This window comes from Mustela erminea, chromosome 12, assembly GCF_009829155.1.
Source record: "Mustela erminea isolate mMusErm1 chromosome 12, mMusErm1.Pri, whole genome shotgun sequence".
NCBI lineage: Eukaryota > Metazoa > Chordata > Mammalia > Carnivora > Mustelidae > Mustela > Mustela erminea.
This window is the reverse complement of record NC_045625.1, coordinates 573,696-592,821: the sequence shown is the minus strand read 5'-3', so window position 1 is coordinate 592,821 and position 19,126 is coordinate 573,696. Positions and strand designations below refer to the sequence as shown.

Below are 19,126 nucleotides of genomic sequence, written 5' to 3'. Positions count from 1 at the left end.
TGGGCCTCCGGCTGGGTGTTGGGGGGGACCTCTGGGGTTTGCCCTCCTTGCTCTTCGTTCACGCTAGACTACCTTCACACAGTGGCAAGCGCCCGGGGTGCGGAGGTGTGCAAGCAGATGCCACATGTGCACAGCGTGTGTGAGGGAACAGGTGCGTGTGCGCCGGCCCGCAAGCGCGCAGGTGTCTCTGCATGAGAGGTTTGCGTGGGTGCGTGGGTGCTCCCGTGCAGGGCCTCCCGGACAGAGGGTGGGGGAGGCCACCCCAGAGGGATGCTGAGTGTCGGAGCTCCCCGGTCCCTGTGACCTTAGCTCGTCGTGTGCTGTCCTTCCCCAGCCCCTGGCCACACGTGCACTTTGGTCCTGGGAGTACCCGTTGTTGGGCCACTGTCCACAGACCCCCACGGAGCCCGAGGCCAACCACGTGGGGCACACACACCTGTGCTGCTAGGGACTTCCCGTTGGCTGCCAAGCCACACCAGCTGCTTCATCATCTCCTTGGAGACCTTCAGGTACTGGTCACAGTTACAGGCCTGGGGACAGAGGGGTGCCGAGGTCAGGCGGGGCTCCTGGGGACAGAGGGGTGCCGAGGTCAGGTGGGGCTCCTGGGGACAGAGGGGTGCCGAGGTCAGGCTGTGCCCCTTGCAGCTCTGGGTCTGGCTTGGGGGTTTCACAGACACAAATGACACATCCCTTCCCGTCTCCACAAGACAGGGCACACCACCTCCTGGGAGCCCTCCTTGACTGCTCTGGATCCTAGTGGACCCTGGATAGCTTCTTCTAGCTCCTGAGACCCCGTGGCACTCTGCTGTCACCTGGGCTGTTTTCCCCAAACCCCCGAGTCTCAAGGGCAAAGTGAGGCCTAGGCAGCCTGGGGCTGGCTCCGCATGGTGGGGGACACAGGGTCCAGCATTAAAGGGTCGGGGTAAACAGCCCTATGGCTGATCCCTCCGCTGGTCTTGGGGTGAGCCAGGCCATTTCAGTGTCCGTGTTTTTTGACGGTGCCTGTTTCTTGACGGTCCCCACTGGGCACCGCATCTGTGAGGGATCAAGAGGGAAGCCACTTCTGCTTCTGTTTGGGGTCCTTGTCTAGAACATGCCACCGGCCCCTGTCAGGAGTGGAGCCCAGCCCTGCTGACCTTACGGGGACCCTGGCGGAAGCGGGGGCTTCTGGGGGCCATCCTGCCCTCCCCACACAGTTGCCCCGGGCTTGCCTTCCGGTGGGTCCTGCCTGACAGGGTGAGGGACCCCAGGGCTCCCGCCTGAGGTGGGCAGGGCCCTGAGGGAGAGCAGGAGGGCCCAGGTCCCTAGAGACCGGGCTCGCAGGCCGGTAGGCACAGGTGCCCGTGGAGACATGCACAGCGGTCACAGCCCTTCCGGACGTCAGAGCGGGACGAAGTGGAGCCAAGAGCAGGGCCTGGGGGGTTCCCAGGCCTCAGGGGGGAGGGGGCCATGATCTGTACTCACGGGAGCCCTCTCGGCCCCCTCCCGGAGGCGCTGGGCCAGTGCCCTGGATGTCATGGCTCCCAGGGGTGGGTGGTTAGGCGGCACCACGGGCCCCTGCAGCCTCAGGGTGTGCCCACGTCAGAGGCGGTGCCCCCCCACCCCCACACGCCCTTTTCCCACGGGCCTTTCGACACTGTGAGCTGGCTTTACCTGTGGCCTCATGGCTCCACATCCGGCCTCAGGAGCCGGGCCTGGGAGCGCAGCATGGGTGCGGTGGCCTCGGCTGGGAGGCCGGGGCGGGGCTGGGTCAGGGCTGATCCCAGGCAGGACCCTTCCTCCTGCCTCTCTGGGGGGCCTGCTGTCCCCCTGGCCGCCTCTGCCAACCAGAGCTGGGCCTGCCTGTGGCCCAGGGAGTCTGTGGGGGGCACGGTGGGGGGGGCACCTGGCTTCCTGGTCATGGATCCAGGGGCCTTCCTAGGGTGGGGGGCCTGCCTGGGGAAGGAGTGGGAACTAGGGGGCAGCAGAGCCTCCACTGCTGCCCTGGGCTGCCCACCACAGAGGCCCCCCCTCTCCTGCGCAGGCCTCCCGGGGGTTTGGAGCTGGCAGGTTTGAGAGGGACAGAGCAGCGGCAAGAGGGTGGGGGGTGGGGGGTGGGGGACCCCCCGGGACCTGGCCTGGTGTGCACACCTGGGCGGGGCAGCCAGCTCCTGTGCTGAGTCACTGCACCCAGACAAACGGCCGGTGCCATCCCCAGGACCTGGCCCCACCCTCGGGAACCACTGGGGCCGGTTTTCCCACGGCCGCTGCCCACTGTCGGGGCCCTTGCTGCCACCCCATAGGGCCCTGGGAGGCCCTGCCCTCCCCCCACCTCCACCTGGAAAAGCCGGTTCTGCACGCTCACCCCTCTGCGCCGCGTTCCCCATCTGCAGGAAGGACCAACACCGACGGCCTCTCCTACCCACCGCGGGGCCTGGCAACCCTCGCCGGACCGCCTGCTGGCCCACCCTGCCCCTTGGGGCTCACGGCCTAGCGCGTGTCTGGTCATGGGCTTGGTGCCAGTCCAGCGGAGGCCCCTCCCCAAAACCACAGAGGCAGAGCCCTTACCCTTTCATTCCGCAGAAAGGGGGCTTCTTGAGGGGCTGAGTAACTTGCTCCCAGTCACAGGGCCCTGGGCTCGGGAGGGCCCTACACCAAGGTCCTCACACGGACCCCAGGAGAGTGGGGTGCGATGACTTTAGCCACGCCCACTCCTCCTTGGGGGACATACAAACCCGAGCTTTGGAATGCCCGTGGGTCTGGGCAGACGGCAGTGGGGGTCCTGGGGGAGGCCCTGGACAGGGGCTGGGTGGTGCCTGTGAGTGAGGCCAGGTCCCACGCATCCCATTCAGTCTGGGAGCTTGAGGGCAGGGTTGGCCTCCACCCCAGGAGCCCGGCCGGTGGGAGGGGCCGGAGTGGCCGGGAATGTTTCTGGCTTCCCTGTCCCGGGGGTCCACCTGCCTGCTTGCTTCCCACAGCGCCTACAGCTGCCGGGAACCTACGCCAGCTCGGGGAACTCCTTCTGCCCCGGGGGCCGCCTCAGGCAGGGACACAAAACCGCAGGTGGGACGTTGTCTCTTGGGGGCTGGGCGGCCAGCGGGGACTGGTCCTGGGGACTGGCGGGGCCCACGGGCATGGAGTTGGACAGGCCCGCCCTCTCTAGCTCCCTGCTCCCCGCTAGGGCCTGGGTGTTGGGGGGGAGGCCTGCTCTGGTCACTCCTCCAGGAGGCTTGCTCTCCGGGCTCTTGGGCATGTGAGGAAAGGCTATAGCAGGCACCTGGGTTAGCTGTCCACTCCTCTGAGGCCATGACTTGGCAGGGGGCATCGGGGGGCTTTGAGGGGTCCATTCCCAGGTGTGGGAAGCCATGCCCGAGAGCAGGTCTGCTCTCAGCTCCAAGCCCAGGAATCACAGCCATACCCACCCGTGGGAGTGGTCGTGGCCGACAGAAGCAGAGCTGAGCAACAGGCAAGCTCACAGCGCCCACCCCGAGCTCCATGTCCCTGGAAATGTCTGTGTTCCCACCCCTCCCAGAAACCCACTTGCTCTGGGCACCCACCTCCTCTGAATACCCACCCGCCCCAGGCGCACAGGCTGCACACACGTGGCCCTAATGTGTGGGCCTGCGGGGGTCTGGTGTGCACAACCAGAGGACAGCTGTTCCCGAGGGGCACAGTGGAGAGGAGCCGGGAGGCAGCACTGCCCAGAGCCTGCCAGCCCCTCTCAGGGCTGCGTTCTGCCGGGTGCCTGGAGGGACGAAGGGGGTGGGCAGGAGCCACACCTGGGGCTCCTCAGGGCATGGCGCATGAGAGGGAGCCCACGTTCCCCAGGGTGCGGGGCAGCAGGAAGGCACCTGCCCCGGCTAGGAGCCCAGCGGAAGGGCCCACTCTTAAGGAGGCTGTGGGGGAAGCTCCGGCCTCAGCCAGCAGCCAGGCCTGTGACCTGAGCTCCCCACTGGAGGCTGACCACCTGTCCCTGCCCAGGGGGCACCTGGCGCATCTGCGAACTGGGCCTGGGGCCACGCTGTATCCCGCTGTCACCGGTCGCCACTCTTCCAAGCAAGGGTTGGGTTTTAGCAACCTTACTCCTGCCTCATGGCAAGTGCTGCCCAGGCTCGGGCTCCAGCTCCAGACGGTCCCACCGGCGCCTGCGGCTCCCACCCCTGCTCGGTGAGGGATGGAAGGACCAGTCCCATCTACGCAGACCTGGGAAGGCCATGTTCTGGGGTTTTCTGACCCCACAGGCAGGGCCAAAGGGGGCTTCGGCTCAGAAGCTGTGACATGTTTTAGAGTCATGGGTCATTTCTTGGTCCTTTAGAGCAAATTAGGAAAATGGCAAAACATAAAAGAGCAGAAGAAAATCAACGTCCCCTCAACCCACCACCTGGAAAAGCCAGCCTGTCACCGAGAAGGGCTCCCGTTCCCCGCCTTCCCAGAGCGCACCTACGGCAGCCAGCGTCTCAGATGCTCACGTCGGGGGTGGGGGCCCTGGAAGAGCTCAGCCACAGGACACCAGTGTCCCTGTTCCCACGGTGGTTTCTGCCCATTTGGCCCCTGCCAGGTGCCGCCTCCTTTCACTGTCCACACTCGCTGCCTTGAGATGGGCAGGTCCTGAGGCCTTCCCAGGCTGGCTTGTCTGCCCTGACCCCCTCATCCACCCAGAGCCACCCCAACAAATGGTGCCGGTGCATGGCCAAGGGCCGGGATGAAAGACCCCCGGCCTGGGGTGTTGGCCTGACACCTCTCCGGACGGGGTGGGGGCTCTGGGTCCACTGCACACCCCGCTCTCCCACACTGTCCCGGCAACACCCGGGGAGGCCGTCCACACCCGCTCCCCGCTCCGAGTACAAGACGGCTGCTGGGGCTGCGACCCTCCTCCAAGATGAGCGCCTCAGCCAGCTCTGCTGTGAAGACCCCGCGGCCCCTGGCCTGGAATGTTGCCGGATTTCCACTGGAGACAGGCCAAGGGGCCGGGGATCTGCAGAGTCGTGGGCGGCCCACAGCTGAGGAGCACGGGACATCCGTGGGGGGTCATTGCTGTCCCACTGGCCGGGGGCACGTGCTGGGGGCAGAAGGGCCAGGCCCCAGGAGCCGGGGGGGAGTGCGTGGCTGCAAATGCTGCACTGGCCTTCTTGGGACCATTTGGAGGTTTTTGTTTTTTTAGAGATTTTCTTTATTTGAAAGAGAGAGACACAGTGAGAGAGGGAACACAAGCAGGGGCAGCGGGAGACAGAAGCAGGCTCACCGAGCCCAGAGCCCGACGCAGGGCTCCACCCCGGTGCCCCGGGATCTCGACAGGAGCCGAAAGCAGGAGCCCCCAGGCACTCCTTATCGTTGGGTTTTAAAATCTTCTCCAGGGGCGCCTGGGGGGCTCCGTGGGTGAGGTGTCGGGATGCCGGGGTCCTGGGATGGAGCCCACGCTCAGCAGGGAGCCTGCTTCTCCCTTTCCTGCCCCCTACCCGCCCCAGCTCGGTGGGCACGCTCTCTCAAATAAACAAAATTGTAAAAACGACAATAACAGCTCTTCGCTGTGCCACAGACTCGTAGCCCTCCGGTGGCCGCCACCTCTGATGTCCGTGACGTGGGGCGGCCGCCTTCCCGGGGGCCTTTCTCCAGCTCCTGCCCCGTGCCCAGGTCCAGGAAGGTCCATTCCCCTGGGCCCAGCTCTTCCCCTCTGTGGGGCCAGGGGCTACAGGGGCTAAGCGTGCGGCGTGATCGAGTCCCTGGGAGGGTCCGCCCTGGGCCTGTGGGGTGGGCCGGAGGCCCGCAGCTGTTGCTCCCGTGAGCACCCGGCCTCAGAGCGGCTGAGCGTGTGTCTGCACGTGAGCCGTGGCCAGAGGCGTGAGTGGGAGTGCGTGCGACTGGGCGTTCTGCGGTGTGGACACAGGACTGGTGTGACGGTGTCTCAGGGTGAGTGGAGGGACCTCCCGCGCTTCCCCAGCCCCGGAAGTGTGTCTGTGTATGAGCAGCCAGCAGGCTGTGTGCCCGTGCTGGGAAGCACACGAGCTCCTTCCTGGGGCTGCTATGGGAGTGAGGGGACCTCCCGAGCCGGTGGGGAGAGGACAAGACTATTTCGGAGGGCACAGGCTCAGACGGAAGCAGCCATACCAGGCTGGCAGTCCGGGTCTGGGACCTTGGTGTAGAGGGAGGTGTCGCCTGGCCGCTGGAGCCAGACCCCCCACCCCCCAGCCTCCCGCCAGGCTCGCCTCCTACTGCCAGGACAGGAGGGCCATGTTGACTTCCTGAGGACCTGCCCCTAGCGCTGTGGTCAGGCCTGCAGGGTGGACGGGGGGTTGCCGGAGACCAGCAGCAAGGGCCCTGCAGCCGTGGCTCCTAAGAGGTCCCGGACATCCCTGAGCCTGCAGGTCACTCTGACGGCGAGGGAAGAGGAAAGGGCAGTGAGCGGAATGGGAAGAAAGCCCCGGGCAGGACAGACACAGTGTCCAGGATACAGCATGCATGACAAGCAGGGCGTGCCCGGGAAGCACTGCCTGCCCAGGTCACTCCGGCCAGGGACACATGGGAGGGCCACAGCCCTTCCCCCAGGCCCCTCAGAGGCTTGCAGGCCCGAGCCCGGAAGGTGGCCAGAGCAGGACGAGCCGGTGGGCTTCCAGCAGGGTGTCCCTTCCCCACCCCGGGCACCACAGCTCCTGGGAGCTCCTCCTCCCCTGTGCCAGCCACAGCCCAGGGCCCGCTCAGGACCTGGACGTGCAGACTCCGCTGTGTGGGGGCAGTGGGGTCGACAATCCAGGCCAGGCTGTTAACAGCTGGGTGGGGGACAGCCCCTGCTCCAGCTCCCTCGGGTGGGCAAGCTAAGTGGTGTGAGCCTCGGGGCCCAGACAGGTGGCCACGTCCTGCTGCCGGCTTCCTCCAGCCCGACACGGGAAGGTCACCGCAACCCCTCCCCACCCCCAAGGGGCCAGGGATAACTTGGGCCCTAAATGTGAATTTCAGACACAGCGTGGGACACATTTCTGTGTGCGGAGCCATCGCTGTCTCCTGAAGTCACATTTTGCGCATTTGTGAGGACGGGTGCCCCGCCCTTCCAGGCTGTCGGGAGAGGAACAGAAGCCCCACCTCCTACTCTCGTGTCAGGGAGACCCCAGTGAGCCGACAGTGCTCTCTGTCCCCAGGCAAAAGGCAGGCACAGCCAGGGCCCCCTAGGTCCCTCTGTGAGGTGTGGGGGGCTGTCACCACCCGCCCTGGGTTAGATCACATAGAACCTGGGCCAGAGGATGTCCTCCAGCCTCAGGCCCTGGGGGTTGGGGGGCTGTCGTCTGCCCCACCTTGGGCCACCTCAGCTGCCCCGGGGTGGCACCTCCTCCAGGAACCCCACTCGGCGCCCGGCCCATCCCGGGGCTCCCGGGCACCCCAGCCGCGGCGGGCGCAGTACAGCCGTTCCCAGACGGGGGAGGGGCAGCGGGCCGTGAGAACCAGCCGGCGGCTGGGCCGCGTGGGAAAGCGGGAGGAGGGGCGGGCGGGGAGGGCGGGGCGCGCCTGGGAACGGCCCCCGCCCCCGGCCGGCCTTTGAAAGGGCCACTCAGGACACCGGCCCAGATTCAAAAGCAAACGGTTGCGCCTGCCTTCCCGCGCCAGGACCCAGGGTGAGGGGGGCTGGGGGACCCCTCCTGCCTGGGGCAGCGGGGGGCAATGGGGGGCAACGGGGGACAGGCTAAGAAAGTTAGGGAGCAGTCCTGCTTGTCCTGCTACCTTAGACAAGTGGAGCCAGGCCCTCAGACAGCAGGCAGTGGTCTGGAACCCCAAGCCCTGTACCCCGGGGTCTAAACCTGCCTGAGCGTCACAGTAGCCCTGCCCCACTGTGATCCCAGCCAAGGGAGAGAGCAGTCCCAAAGTACTCCTCCAAAGCAAGTGCTATGTTCCAGGACACGGCTGGGAGCCTGGAGGCCTTCCTGGAGGAAGTGACAGCCAACCTGGGGCTTGGCAGACCAGGTGGAGAGAGTGGGAGCTCAGGTGCCAAGTAGCTACAGTATGATGAGCCCAGCATGGTGGGGAGCCAGCATGACCCGGGGCTGATCTCAGGGCAGGGGTCCCCTGGCCCCTCTCCTTCCTGCCTCCGCCCGGGGCCACTGAGTCAGGCCACGAAAGGTGGCCCCTTCCACCACCACCTGTGCCTTGAAATGGGTTTTCCAATTTGGGGGAGGAAGAAGCTGTCCTTGCCAGAGCCTGCCTCCCCCATGCTCTGCGAGACCCTTCCCCACCCACTCCCCCCGTCCAGGGAGGGGTGCAGGGCTTGGCGGGGTAGGCCTGTCTCCCTTGTAGGGTTATCCTGAGGCCCCTCCTGTCTCTGGCTGGCCCCGTCTCATGCTCTCTGATGCCCATCTCCCCTCAGACACCTCTGGGGTCTGTGTTTGTCATGAATGTCCTCCATGCACAGAGGCCCCACCTCAGCAGGTAGGCAGTGAACGGGCTACCCGGCGGTGAGGGGGAGGGGAACAGAGCCCACTCCCCAGCCCCGGCAGGGGATATGCCCCGCAGCCCCGGCCGGCCATCCGCTGGTCCCTGACTCATCAGGACACGGAAGGAGCAGTCACTGCCTGGCGGACACCGCCCCCTCCAGACCCAATCCACGGCCGCCCACGGCCTCCTCTATCTGCAGCCCTGAGGCCAGCCAGGCCTGTCTTGCCATATCCTGGGTTGAGTGGACAGTTGGTCTGTGGAAACCAGGCCTGCTGTCCTCATCCAGGCCCCACGGCGGCCCACCAAGGCGCTGGCTGCCCCTGGTTCCGGGGCCCCATTTCTGCTTGGGGCTGGCAATTGCTCAAAATGAAGACGAGCGCCCACCTCCCCCCATCAGATGCCAGCCGGGGCCCATGGCTTGGGTCATTCCCCTGCAAGGGCCCGTGGGTGCCCAAGAAGGCAGCCGTGGGCAATGTGGGAACACAGGCGGGCTGTGGCCAAGAAAACTATTTATGGACGCTGACATTTGAATGTCATGATTTAGCCTCAGGCTGCGGTGTGCTGACATCAGGGCATGTGTCTCAACCTGCCACTAACCCCCACCCTGGCTGGGGGGGGGGCCCGTGCTGCTCTCTCCCTAAGCCTCGAGGTCCCCCAGATTGTGCGGGGGGACCTTCCTCCTGCCAACCGGGAGGCCTCGCTGCATGCAGGGCTCCTCGCCCCATGGAAGGCACCAGGGGGTCCGGCTTCCCCTGTCTCTTCAGAGGCTGGTGAATGGCCGGGTTGGGGCTGGCTTTGCCCCTGGCTGCCTCAGGGTTCTGGATAGCACCGGGGCTCGGGCAGTAGGACCGTGACAGCAGCCCTCGGAGGCACAGAGCAGAGAGGGGAAGGGCCTCGGTCCCCAGAGACACGGCCGCACCTCCAGACTTTATGTTTTGGGCGCCAGGCCTTGTCTTCCTGTTGGAGGAGTCTGGGACAGTCACCCAACAGGGTGACACTGAGGGTGCCCACAGGGCCCTCTCGGCCTTGCCCGGCCTCTTCCCCCCTGACCTCAGCTGACCAGCCCAGATGACACCCTGGCCCCGCGTGGCCAGGCCTGCACCGTTCTGCCCGAGGCGGTCAGCGCATGCTTGGGGAGCCTTCCTGCTGCCCTTCGCCCACACCTCCAGTGGCCTGACGGGGGCCATGGTTGTGACTATCCGGGCCACCCACCCCCCACCCGCCCCGAATGTCCGCGTACCTGCGCTCCTGCCCCTCCCACCCGCCGCGCAGCTGGGAGCACTGTTGGCGCGGGGGCTCGTCCCACCCGCGGTGCATCGCGCCCTCTGAACTCCAACTTGAAGCCTGTCAACCCCTTCTGAAAGTGGACAGGACATGTGTCAACACTCAGCGGTGCAGCCAGTGAAGCCCTGTCCAGAGGGGACCCCACACTGCCGGGGGGAAGGGCCGTCAGGACCACAGAATCCCTGTCCGCTGGGTCCTGGGGCGCCGGCCACACGGGCAGACGGAGGAGGAGGGAGCGAGGTGCTGGCCGGGCACCTGGCTGAGGCCGGGCTGTGGACTCTCGTCCCAGCCTCCCCAGGTGCCCGCCCCGAGCAGCTGCAGCGGGTCTCAAGGCCACAGGCGTGGAACCAGCCCTGAGACCTCCTCCCAGCCCAGGCCACTCCAAGGGACAACATGGCCTAGCGAGGGGCGGGCAGGGGCAGAGGGCCTGGTGAGGACACACGACCCAGGCGCCCCTTGTGGGTGAGGGTGTCACATGAAGCCGGCCGCCAGATGGACTGGGAGCTTCAGTGTCAGCGGTGCAGGTGTGGCTGTCAGGCAGGCCCAGGATCTTCTGGAAGTGGCCGGGGTCAGACCAAGGGCAGTAATGGGGTCCAAGTTCTTAATGCCCCAGGGCCATCTGGTGGGAACAGAGGCTGGGGCTCTGGCTGAGACCCATGGCTTCTCTGGAGGGGAGGGAGGCCAGAGGGGTGGCCCCACCAGCTGTGGGGAGAGCTGGGAGCCAGCCTCCCCTGGGAACCGCGCTGGGCTTGCTGACCATCATCCTGGCTAACTCCTGAGTCTGGGGCACGCTGGCCTCAGTCCCTGCCAAAACCCGCCGGTGGGTCCCACTGTCCTTGATGTCCCGCGGCAGCGCGGCAGCCGGACGCCAGCTGGTCCCACCCGTCCTCCTGCCGAGTCCCCGCGGCCGTTCCTCGGGCAGCCTCAGAGCCAGCGGGCCGGGGTCTCTCCCTGCAGAAAGTGGTGGCCACCCCTCCCCAGCCTTTGTGCCTGTGTGACCCTGAGGGCACCGAGTGTGGGAACGGGGCTGGGGGCCACAGAGCACAAAAGCTGGGGAGGGGCGGGGTCAGTGGCTGTGGCCCCTCTTCCTGTCGGTCCCTGGTCTGGAGTTGGTCATCAGGACAGAGGGAGGGTCTGCAGGCCCAGGGACAGGCCCAGGCACAGGTGCTGCGGTTGGCCCTGGGTTCCAGGCGTGGGTGCTGGGGGGTGGCCGCCCTGGAGTCCTGCTCACCCCTCCGGGCCCTGGGTTCCAGGCGTGGGTGCTGGGGGGTGGCCGCCCTGGAGTCCTGCTCACCCCTCTGGGCCCTGGGTTCCAGGCGTGGGTGCTGGGGGTGGCCGCCCTGGAGTCCTGCTCACCCCTCCGGGCCCTGGGAGCCCTCTGCTTGCATCCCTCCCCTGTCATGGGTCAGTCTGGGCTGCTGTCCACCTCTGTCCCAGGGTCCCTGACCAGCCCTCTTGCCTCCTGGGTGCCTGTGAGGCTGCAGCCCAAGGCCCGGCCTCCCCCAACTGTGGGCTCCTCTCTGGCCCATCTCCCTCCTGGGGATCCGGTAGCCAGCACCACCCAAGAGCTCCCCAAGGCAGGGTCACCGTCCGCAGAGGCCTCCCCTCCTGGGTGCCCACTTCCGGAGGCCAACGTCACTGACTCCCAGGACCCTCCCCCACTTCCACACGGGGCCACGGCCTGCTCCCCACCACAGTGGAGGGGGACCAGAGGGACAGTAAAAATAGACATTATGCCATGTCAGGGGTTCGTACTTAGGCTTTTTTTTTTTAAAACTCATATTTCTTTGATAAAATATTTTCCCATGGTGGACAGCACTGGGAATGTCCTTTTGGCGGATGTTCCTGATGGACAATCCCAGGCCCAGGTCGCCAGCTTCAGGGGTCACCATCCTGCCCCCTGTGAGACCCCTCAAATCCCTGGTGTGGGCAGGTGGGCCATCTCCCTGTCCACTTTGGGCCTCTGCCACCTGGCTCTGGCCCTGGCACACTGTCCTCACAGGCAGACGCCCCAGAAGGCAGACCGTGGGGCCCGGAGCACATGCCACGTGGAATGTCCACGCAGCCTGGGGTCAGGGGTGCGAGGGTGAGGCGTGGCCACAGACCCCTGGCCAGGCACCTGGCCAACCCTGGCCTGGGCCTTCTCCCTCTGCACATCTATCCTGTATCCCCCTGCACCAGCCCACAGAGTGGCCAGGCATGCTCTGGGAATGCTGTGTGTCAAGCGGGTTTTCCCTCTGGGAATGGCACTAAAATAGCATGAAGAAGGGAAGGAAAATGGAAAGTCAGCCTGGCAGTGGGAGGTCTCCGGGGAGGCAGCCCGCTCCAGCCGGGCCAGGGGCGGCAGAGGCTGTGAGCCACCCGTTGGGGCTTAGGTCCGCCGGAGCATGGGACAGGGCCCTGAAGGCCAAGCACAGAGGCCCTCCCGGGATCAGTCCTGAATGCGGTGCTCTTTGCTGGTCAGTGGACAGCACCTTCAGATGCCTCGATGGGCTTGCAAGCCAATAGCCCCACGGAGCCCCGTGGAACACCACAGGATGACATGGAGCCCCCACGAAACCCCGTGGAATGACACAGAGCCCTGTGGAGCCCCGCAGAATGACACGGAATGAAATGGAGCCCCACAGAAACATACAGAACCCCATGGAATGACACGGAGCTTCACAGAACCACATGGAGCCCCATGGAGCCCCACAGAACCCCACAGAAGGACACGGAGCCCCACAGAACGACATGGAGCCCACGGAGCCAAGCTCGTCACTGTCTTGACCCTCAGGTTATCCCCATGGAGTGTCCGTGGGGCACCTCTTTTGTGCCTCTTGGGGTTCGCTACTGGTCCACCCTGCCCGGCACTGAGAATGGCATCCCTCCGCCCCAACACGGGGCTGGGAGTGGGGGAGGCTGGCCGTTCCTGGTTGTTGCTCAGGGCGAGTTCCTTGGGTTCAGCTGGGAATGCCATGGTGGAGGGGCTCTGGGAGCACGTCGGAGGGAAAGTGGCCGGAGCCTGCCTGGACCTGGGGCTCACACAGCCCTGGCCCGCACACCTGGGTGTCTGGCCTGAGAACAGGCTCTAATTCTACCAGCTCGCCCACCCTGAGTGAGCTCAGCCCTCCTACCCTTCCCAGTCGCCTCCCTGGTGACTACGGCTGGGTCCAAATTTAGAAACTCTGGATTCTCAGAGACCCCTTCTCTGCCCACCGGGCCCAGTAATGCTGGCGTTTCGGGTCCTTATGCACACTCATGGGCCCAGGGAGGGTCCTGCCCTGGGGCCCAGCCAGAGCACTTTCTTGTAGAACTGAGCTCTGATGGAGGCCACGGGCCACCCCAGGACCGGAAGGTTCCCAGGGCCCTTTCTTTTTCTTTCTTTTTTTTTTTTTTTTAAAGATTTTATTTATTTATTTGACAGAGAGAGATCACAAGCAGACAAAGAGGCAGGCGGGTGGGGTGGGGGGAAGCAGGCTCCCTGCTGAGCAGAGCCCGACATGGGGCTCGATCCCAGGACCCTGAGATCATGACCTGAGCCGAAGGCAGACACTTAACTACTGAGCCATCCAGGCATTCCCGGGCCTTTTCTTGACAGAGGCCAGCAGGTGCCAACACACAGCCTCCTACCTGCGCTCCTGCTGGCTGCCCACGCGGTGGCCAGCCCCTGCCTGTGGCCACACATACAGGTCTCCGCCTGGGACCCCACCGCACTCCTCCAGCCCCGTGTGCCTTTTGGTACTAGGGAGGCTGCCTTCTGCATCTGGGCCAGCGCAGCTGCATGGTCGCAGGTTGTGGACGCTGTCTCCGTCCTAACTGGCTGGCCTCGTGGGGACACTGCTGGGCAGAGCCCCCAGAGGAGCAGGGAGCTGGGGGCTGAGGCTTCCCCTTCCCCACGCCCCTCCCCAGCCCGGTGCATCTGACTCCAGACCAGACCCCAAGGAGCCCAGACCCACTGGTTAGGGGCCCAGCACAGCCTCATGCCGCATCCTGAATCTGGTCCCGCTCCTCTGCTCTGGCGCCAGCGGGTGCTCTAGACCCAGCGGGTGCTCCCACCTCCGTACCCGATCGTCAGGGCCCCCGAATGTGTCCCACCCGCTACAGCCAGAACAGACCCCAGCACCTCCGTACGCCCCACCCCCACAGGTGCTCTCTGTCCTGGGGTGGCTGAGTGCTCCCTCTCTGGCCTGGGTGCTGGCTGGTCCCCTATCACGGTGGTGCGGCTCTGTGCCCTGGCCTTTAAGCGGACAGCAGGCAGCCCCCCAGACATTCTCAAGCAGCCTGCAGCCCGCCCCTCCTGGCTGGCGGGGCAGGGGGGACCTCAGCCTGCGGGCTGCCGACTCTGGGGCCAGGAGGCACAGCACGCACAGGACAGACGGGGCCACGAGGCCGGGGACGCTCTTCCCTGTGCAGGAGGGTGGTGGCCTGATGCCCTCACAGGCCCGAAGGAGGTCAGGCTGCTCCCCAGCATGAGGCTTCCCGGGGCGCCAGTGGGGGTTTCCTCCCAACTACCCAACTTCCTGTTTTCTCAAGAAAACTTAGCAGCAGAGGCTCTGAAAAGCTCATTAAAATGCCTCCCAGGCGTCCCGGACGTCCTGGGGTCTTTACAACACTTGTCGGCTTGAGCACAGACAAAGAGAGGCAGCAGACAAGGTTCCTGTCCTCCTAGAGCTCACTGAAGGAAAAGGCCCCACGGCGCACTTCCCGCCGCTGGGTCAGCCGCTGTCCGCTGTCCGCGCGGGCGGGCTGGGGGCCAGGGGATCTGCACAGACTGCTCCTGAGGCCTGGCTCCGGGGCCCTCTCCCTCCCTCCCACTGCGCTGCATGCCTGTCCTGGGGCGCACACAGGCACCGCAGGGGCTGCACATCTCCTGACTCAGCCCCAGGGGTTCAGGTGCCACGGGCCCGCTGGAGGCCGTGCCTCTCCTGCACCACGGATGGGAGGCCCGGCATGCGCCGAGCCACCTGGCTTGGGGAGGATGGCCTTCTGTCATGGCTCCTGCCCCCCAAATATCCTGGGACTAGCCAGCACTGCACTGGGAGCCACAGGAGCGTGCTAGGACTGACCCCAAGGCCCTCTGTCCGCTGTAGCCCACGGAGGCCCCAGCCTGCATCACCTCCCACTCAGCCGGAGGGCATCGGGGGGGCTACCAGAGGGCAGAGCTCCCAGGCGCCCCCTCCCTGGCCCAATCAGCAGACGGTACCCAGGCCCCAGACCCCAAACTTAACCCTGGACATGGCTGCCCTGACCTGGCGATTTCTTCACCCAGAACTTTCCAGATGTTGAGACAGACCCAGTGGCCACCTGTGGCTGTGGACATTGCCCTCTGAACATGGGAACCCCGCCCCCAGCCAGACGCAACGTCCATGGGCTCCTTTTCCTTCACCCAGAAGCCTGGTGAGAGGCCAGCCCTGGACACGGGAGGAAATGCCGGGATGGAACAGGCGCTCCACGTGAGCTGTGCCCTTGGCAGTGCCAGCCCCAGAGCTCTGCCACCTCCTGGCCTCAGTGGGGGTGAGAGGAAGAGGAAGAAACGTGGGGTCCGGGTGGCTGCTGCCGGCAAGAACACAAACCCCAAAGCATGTGGTCTCTGCGGCCGGCCAGAGACATGCTGGGTCCTGCCCGTCACGGAAGCGGCTCCCCGACAGCCCAGGGCTCACACACCAGCCCAAGGCAGGCCGGGGACGCACCGGACTCACCTGGCAGCGGCTGAAGATGTCGGCAGGGGTGACGCGCACGTTGAAATGCTTGAGCACGGCCTTTGCCTGCTGCCGGGCCTTGAGGGAGCAGTCCACGGACATGCAGCGCCCAGCCCCGACCTGGGCCCGGAGCTGCATGCAAGTGGGGCGGTTGGGCTGCAGGCCCAGAACCTCCCCTCCCCCAGCTCAGGGGCCAAGAGCCTCCCCTTAGCCCACCCAGGGTGGGACCACAGTGCCGGGTCAGCCCCCGCAACCATCTGCCCCACGAAAGACCCCAAGTGGGGGTGGCCCAAGGGCCAGGCTGAGGCTCCCTTGGAAAGAGGAGGCTCAGGTGGGAGCTGTTCTCGGGGCCCTCACCTTGTGGTACGGCAGCCCTGAGGTCAAGATGATCCTTCCCTCCTGCCTGGCAACCTGTGCAGGAGGCAGATGGACAGGTGAGGGGCGCACTGGTGCTGGCAACTAGGGCTGCTTCTGTCCCCGCGGCCCCGTCCTCCCTAGGCACCTCCCGCCCGTCCCCCAGAGCTGCCCCCGTCTGGGACCCGAGCAAACAGCAGGCCCCACAGCCTGAGTCCTGGGGCATTGCCTTGTTGGAGAGATTTGGTCTTAGAATCCTACAAACATTTTGCATAATTGCAAACAAAATTACAATTTAAAAAGCCATCTCTGAAGATCCAAAGATGAAACAATGAGCAGCACAGAGGGGAGGATCCCAAGGGACTCGAAAGCCCAGCGCGGTGTCTGCGCGCGTCCAGGTGCCCAGCACAGACCGAGGAAGCAAACCCTGCGGCGGCACTTCTGGTGGCCACAGTGCTGGCGGCGTCCCTCGGAAGCGGGCACGTGGGAGCTGTGACAAAAACAGACGCATTATGCCGGTGCCGGGTGGAAGACGGGGTGTGAGGGGGGTGTGAGTTCACACTAAGGAAATGGGCTTCAGGCCCGAATGGAAGCTTCCCTGTGAATTTCTTACATGTGTAAGAAAGGACTTCGTCACTCCGCGACCGCATGGGCCTAGAGGTAAGAACCCACCCTGGAGCCAGGAGCAGCCTGTGTCCAGACTGGCTTCCAAGTAGGGAGGAGGGGTCAGCACTTATTTGAGAAACAGCTGATTCCGGGTCTGAGGCAGAAAATGCACCCAACGAAGCTGGAACGTCTCATCGTGTCAGAAAACAAAGACGTTATCAGAGCCCACAAGTGTCCTAGCAAAGGGGCTCGGGACGCAATGACAGCTGTCGCGGGCTGCAGGGGCGGAGGAGCTCGGATGTGGCGACAGCAGCCGCGCACGGAAGCGCCCAACACGGCTCCATCGGTGCGTCCCCTCATTTCTAAACGACCACTGGTCACCTCCGGAGAATGCGAGAGCCCACTCACAACTGCAAGAGCCGAACTACGAAAATCTTAAAACGAGGGGGAAATGTCAGTGTTGGGTCCGGCGGTGACTTCTTGGACACGGCACCCAAAACACAGACAACAAAACTAAAAATAGAGAAGTTGGGCTCCATGGAAATAAAAGAACTCCTGTACCTCAGAGAGCACCACCGAAGCAGTGAGAAGACAGCCCACAGAGTGAGTGAGAATACCTGCAGTCATGTATCGCTCAGGGATTAATACCAGAACACATAAAGAACTCTCACAACCCAACACCAACCGAGCAAATAACCCAGTGAAATGTCGGCGAGAGGCTTACGCGGACGTTTCTCTGAAGAAGACGTACAGATGGCCGACAAGCCCAGGAGAGGCCGTTCAACGCCACTCATCATTAGAGACATGCAAATCCCACCACAGTGAGATACATACGCACACCCGTCAGGATGGCTTTTCTTTTTTTAAGGAAAATAAGTGTTGGGGGGCGCCTGGGTGGCTCAGTCGTTAGGCAGCGCCTGCCTTTGGCTCAGGTCATGATTCCCGGGTCTTGGGATCGAGCCCCGCATCGGGCTCCCTGTTCAGCAGGAAGCCTGCTTTTCCCTCTCCCCCTCCCCCTGCTTGTGTTCCATCTCTTACTGTGTCTCTCTGTCAAATAAATAAATAAAATCTTCAAAAAAAAAAGAGAGAGAGATTGGTAAGGATACAGAGAAATGGAGCCCTCATGCACTAACGGCTGTGATAAAATGGTATATTTACCTTGGAAAACAGTGGCAGTTTCTCAAAGAGTTGAACATAGAATTACCAGATGATCTGGCGATTGCACTTGTAGGCATTTAGCCAAAAGAACCGAGAGCAGAACCTCGGACAGAAACGCGTGTACCGCGGGGGACGGGGGCATTACTCCCAACAGTCAACAGCGGAAAGGAACCCAGTGTTCCAGGTGGTCATCAACAGACGAATGGGCGAAGCCCCGCCCCCAAACGCACGCGCGCGCGTGCACACACACACACACACACACACACACCCTGGAATTTATTCAGCTTTAAAAATGAAGGAAATTCTGGGACGCCTGGGTGGCTCAGTGGGTTAAGCAGCTGCCCTCAGCTCAGGTCATGATCCCAGGGTCCTGGGATCGAGTCCCACATCGGGCTCCTTGCTCTGCGGGGAGCCTGCTTCTCCCTCTGCCTCTGCCTGCCTGTGCTCGCTCTCTCTCTCTCTGACAAATAAATAAATAAAATCTTTAAAAAAAAAATGAAGGAAATTCTGACACACGCCACAGCGCAGATGAACTCTGAAGCCATCACACTGAGCCAAGTGCCTAGACACAAAAAGACAAACAACAAGCGATTCCGTGTACAGGAGGCACCGGAGAGGCCAGACTCATAGAGCTCGAAAGTCGGGCGGTGGGTGCCGGGGGCTGGGAGGAGGCGGGTAGAGATGGTTTAATAGAACGAAGCCTTTGTTTCGGATGATGAAAAATGTCCGGAGCTAGACAGTGAGCACACAACACTGTGAGTGCCCCCGGCCCTACTGAACTGCACTCAAATATGGCTAAAATGATACGTTTCGTATCTTTTACTACTAAAGTAAGAAAAGGAGCAATCAAGTGGTTCCCTTGCAGTGACGACAAACACACATCTAGGGATGAATGAAAACCCGGTAGACACACGGAGCCGAAGTAAAGGCGAGGAAGGAACCAACAGAGCGACGGTCGAGCGAAAACACGACAGTCCCACAGAACCGACGAGGGACTGGCGGCCGGCGTCCTGGCAGCAACGGTGGGCGCCGGGAAACGACGTGTTATTTTCAGAGTTCTGTCAAACTACAGTGACAAGCCCAGCAACGCTCTCTTTCAGAAGAGAAAAGACAGAGGGATTTTTCAGGGGAAACAGCCCCAATGAAAGGGCGTAGCAAAAGACGTTCCTTCAGCAAGAAGGAGCCTGTTTTTCCGTAGAGCAAGTCTACTGCGCGATGCACATCTACACAACATAAACTCCAAAACCATCCAATACGTAAAACGAACATGATAATGTCTAATTTGTAGAATTAAGAAAAACAACATTGTGTTAAAACACTAGAAAGTGCTAGTAAGTAAGTTGGGAAGGAACAAGAAAGCTGACTTGTTCTGAGCTCCTGCCCTAACTTTAACTTCCGACAATGGTAAGATTTCTAGGACAGTCTCTAAAAGAATGGAAACAGAACTTATAACTTCCAAGTTAATAGGATAAAAAGTAAAAAGGATAAAGAAACTAAAAGAATAGTAAGAAACAAAGGGAAAAAATAGCAGAAGATGTAAAACCAGCAGAAAGCACAAGTCAGGGGAAGTCCAACTGGACCCAGAGCACGTCAGCAGCTATGCTGAGGGTAAACAGACTAAACCAATAATTTGAAAAGCAAATCCTGTC

General features: G+C 63.2%; 1 protein-coding gene across 8 annotated transcripts in view; it reads right to left on the bottom strand.

Moving 5' to 3' along the window:
• Window positions 1–19,126, bottom strand: part of EXD3 (exonuclease 3'-5' domain containing 3) — a 75,651-nt gene that overhangs the window by 2,969 nt on the left and 53,556 nt on the right. For 4 of the 8 annotated variants that reach the window (XM_032306810.1, XM_032306807.1, XM_032306812.1 and 1 more), the window contains exons 19-21: window positions 15,717–15,770; window positions 15,360–15,491; window positions 437–602 (exon numbers count right to left, since the gene is read on the bottom strand). In XM_032306810.1, coding sequence (XP_032162701.1) covers window positions 437–602; window positions 15,360–15,491; window positions 15,717–15,770 — 352 coding nt within the window. The remainder of the gene's footprint in view (window positions 1–436; window positions 603–15,359; window positions 15,492–15,716; window positions 15,771–19,126) is intronic. The other 4 variants (XM_032306813.1, XM_032306816.1, XM_032306811.1 and 1 more) reach the window with 3 other exon arrangements.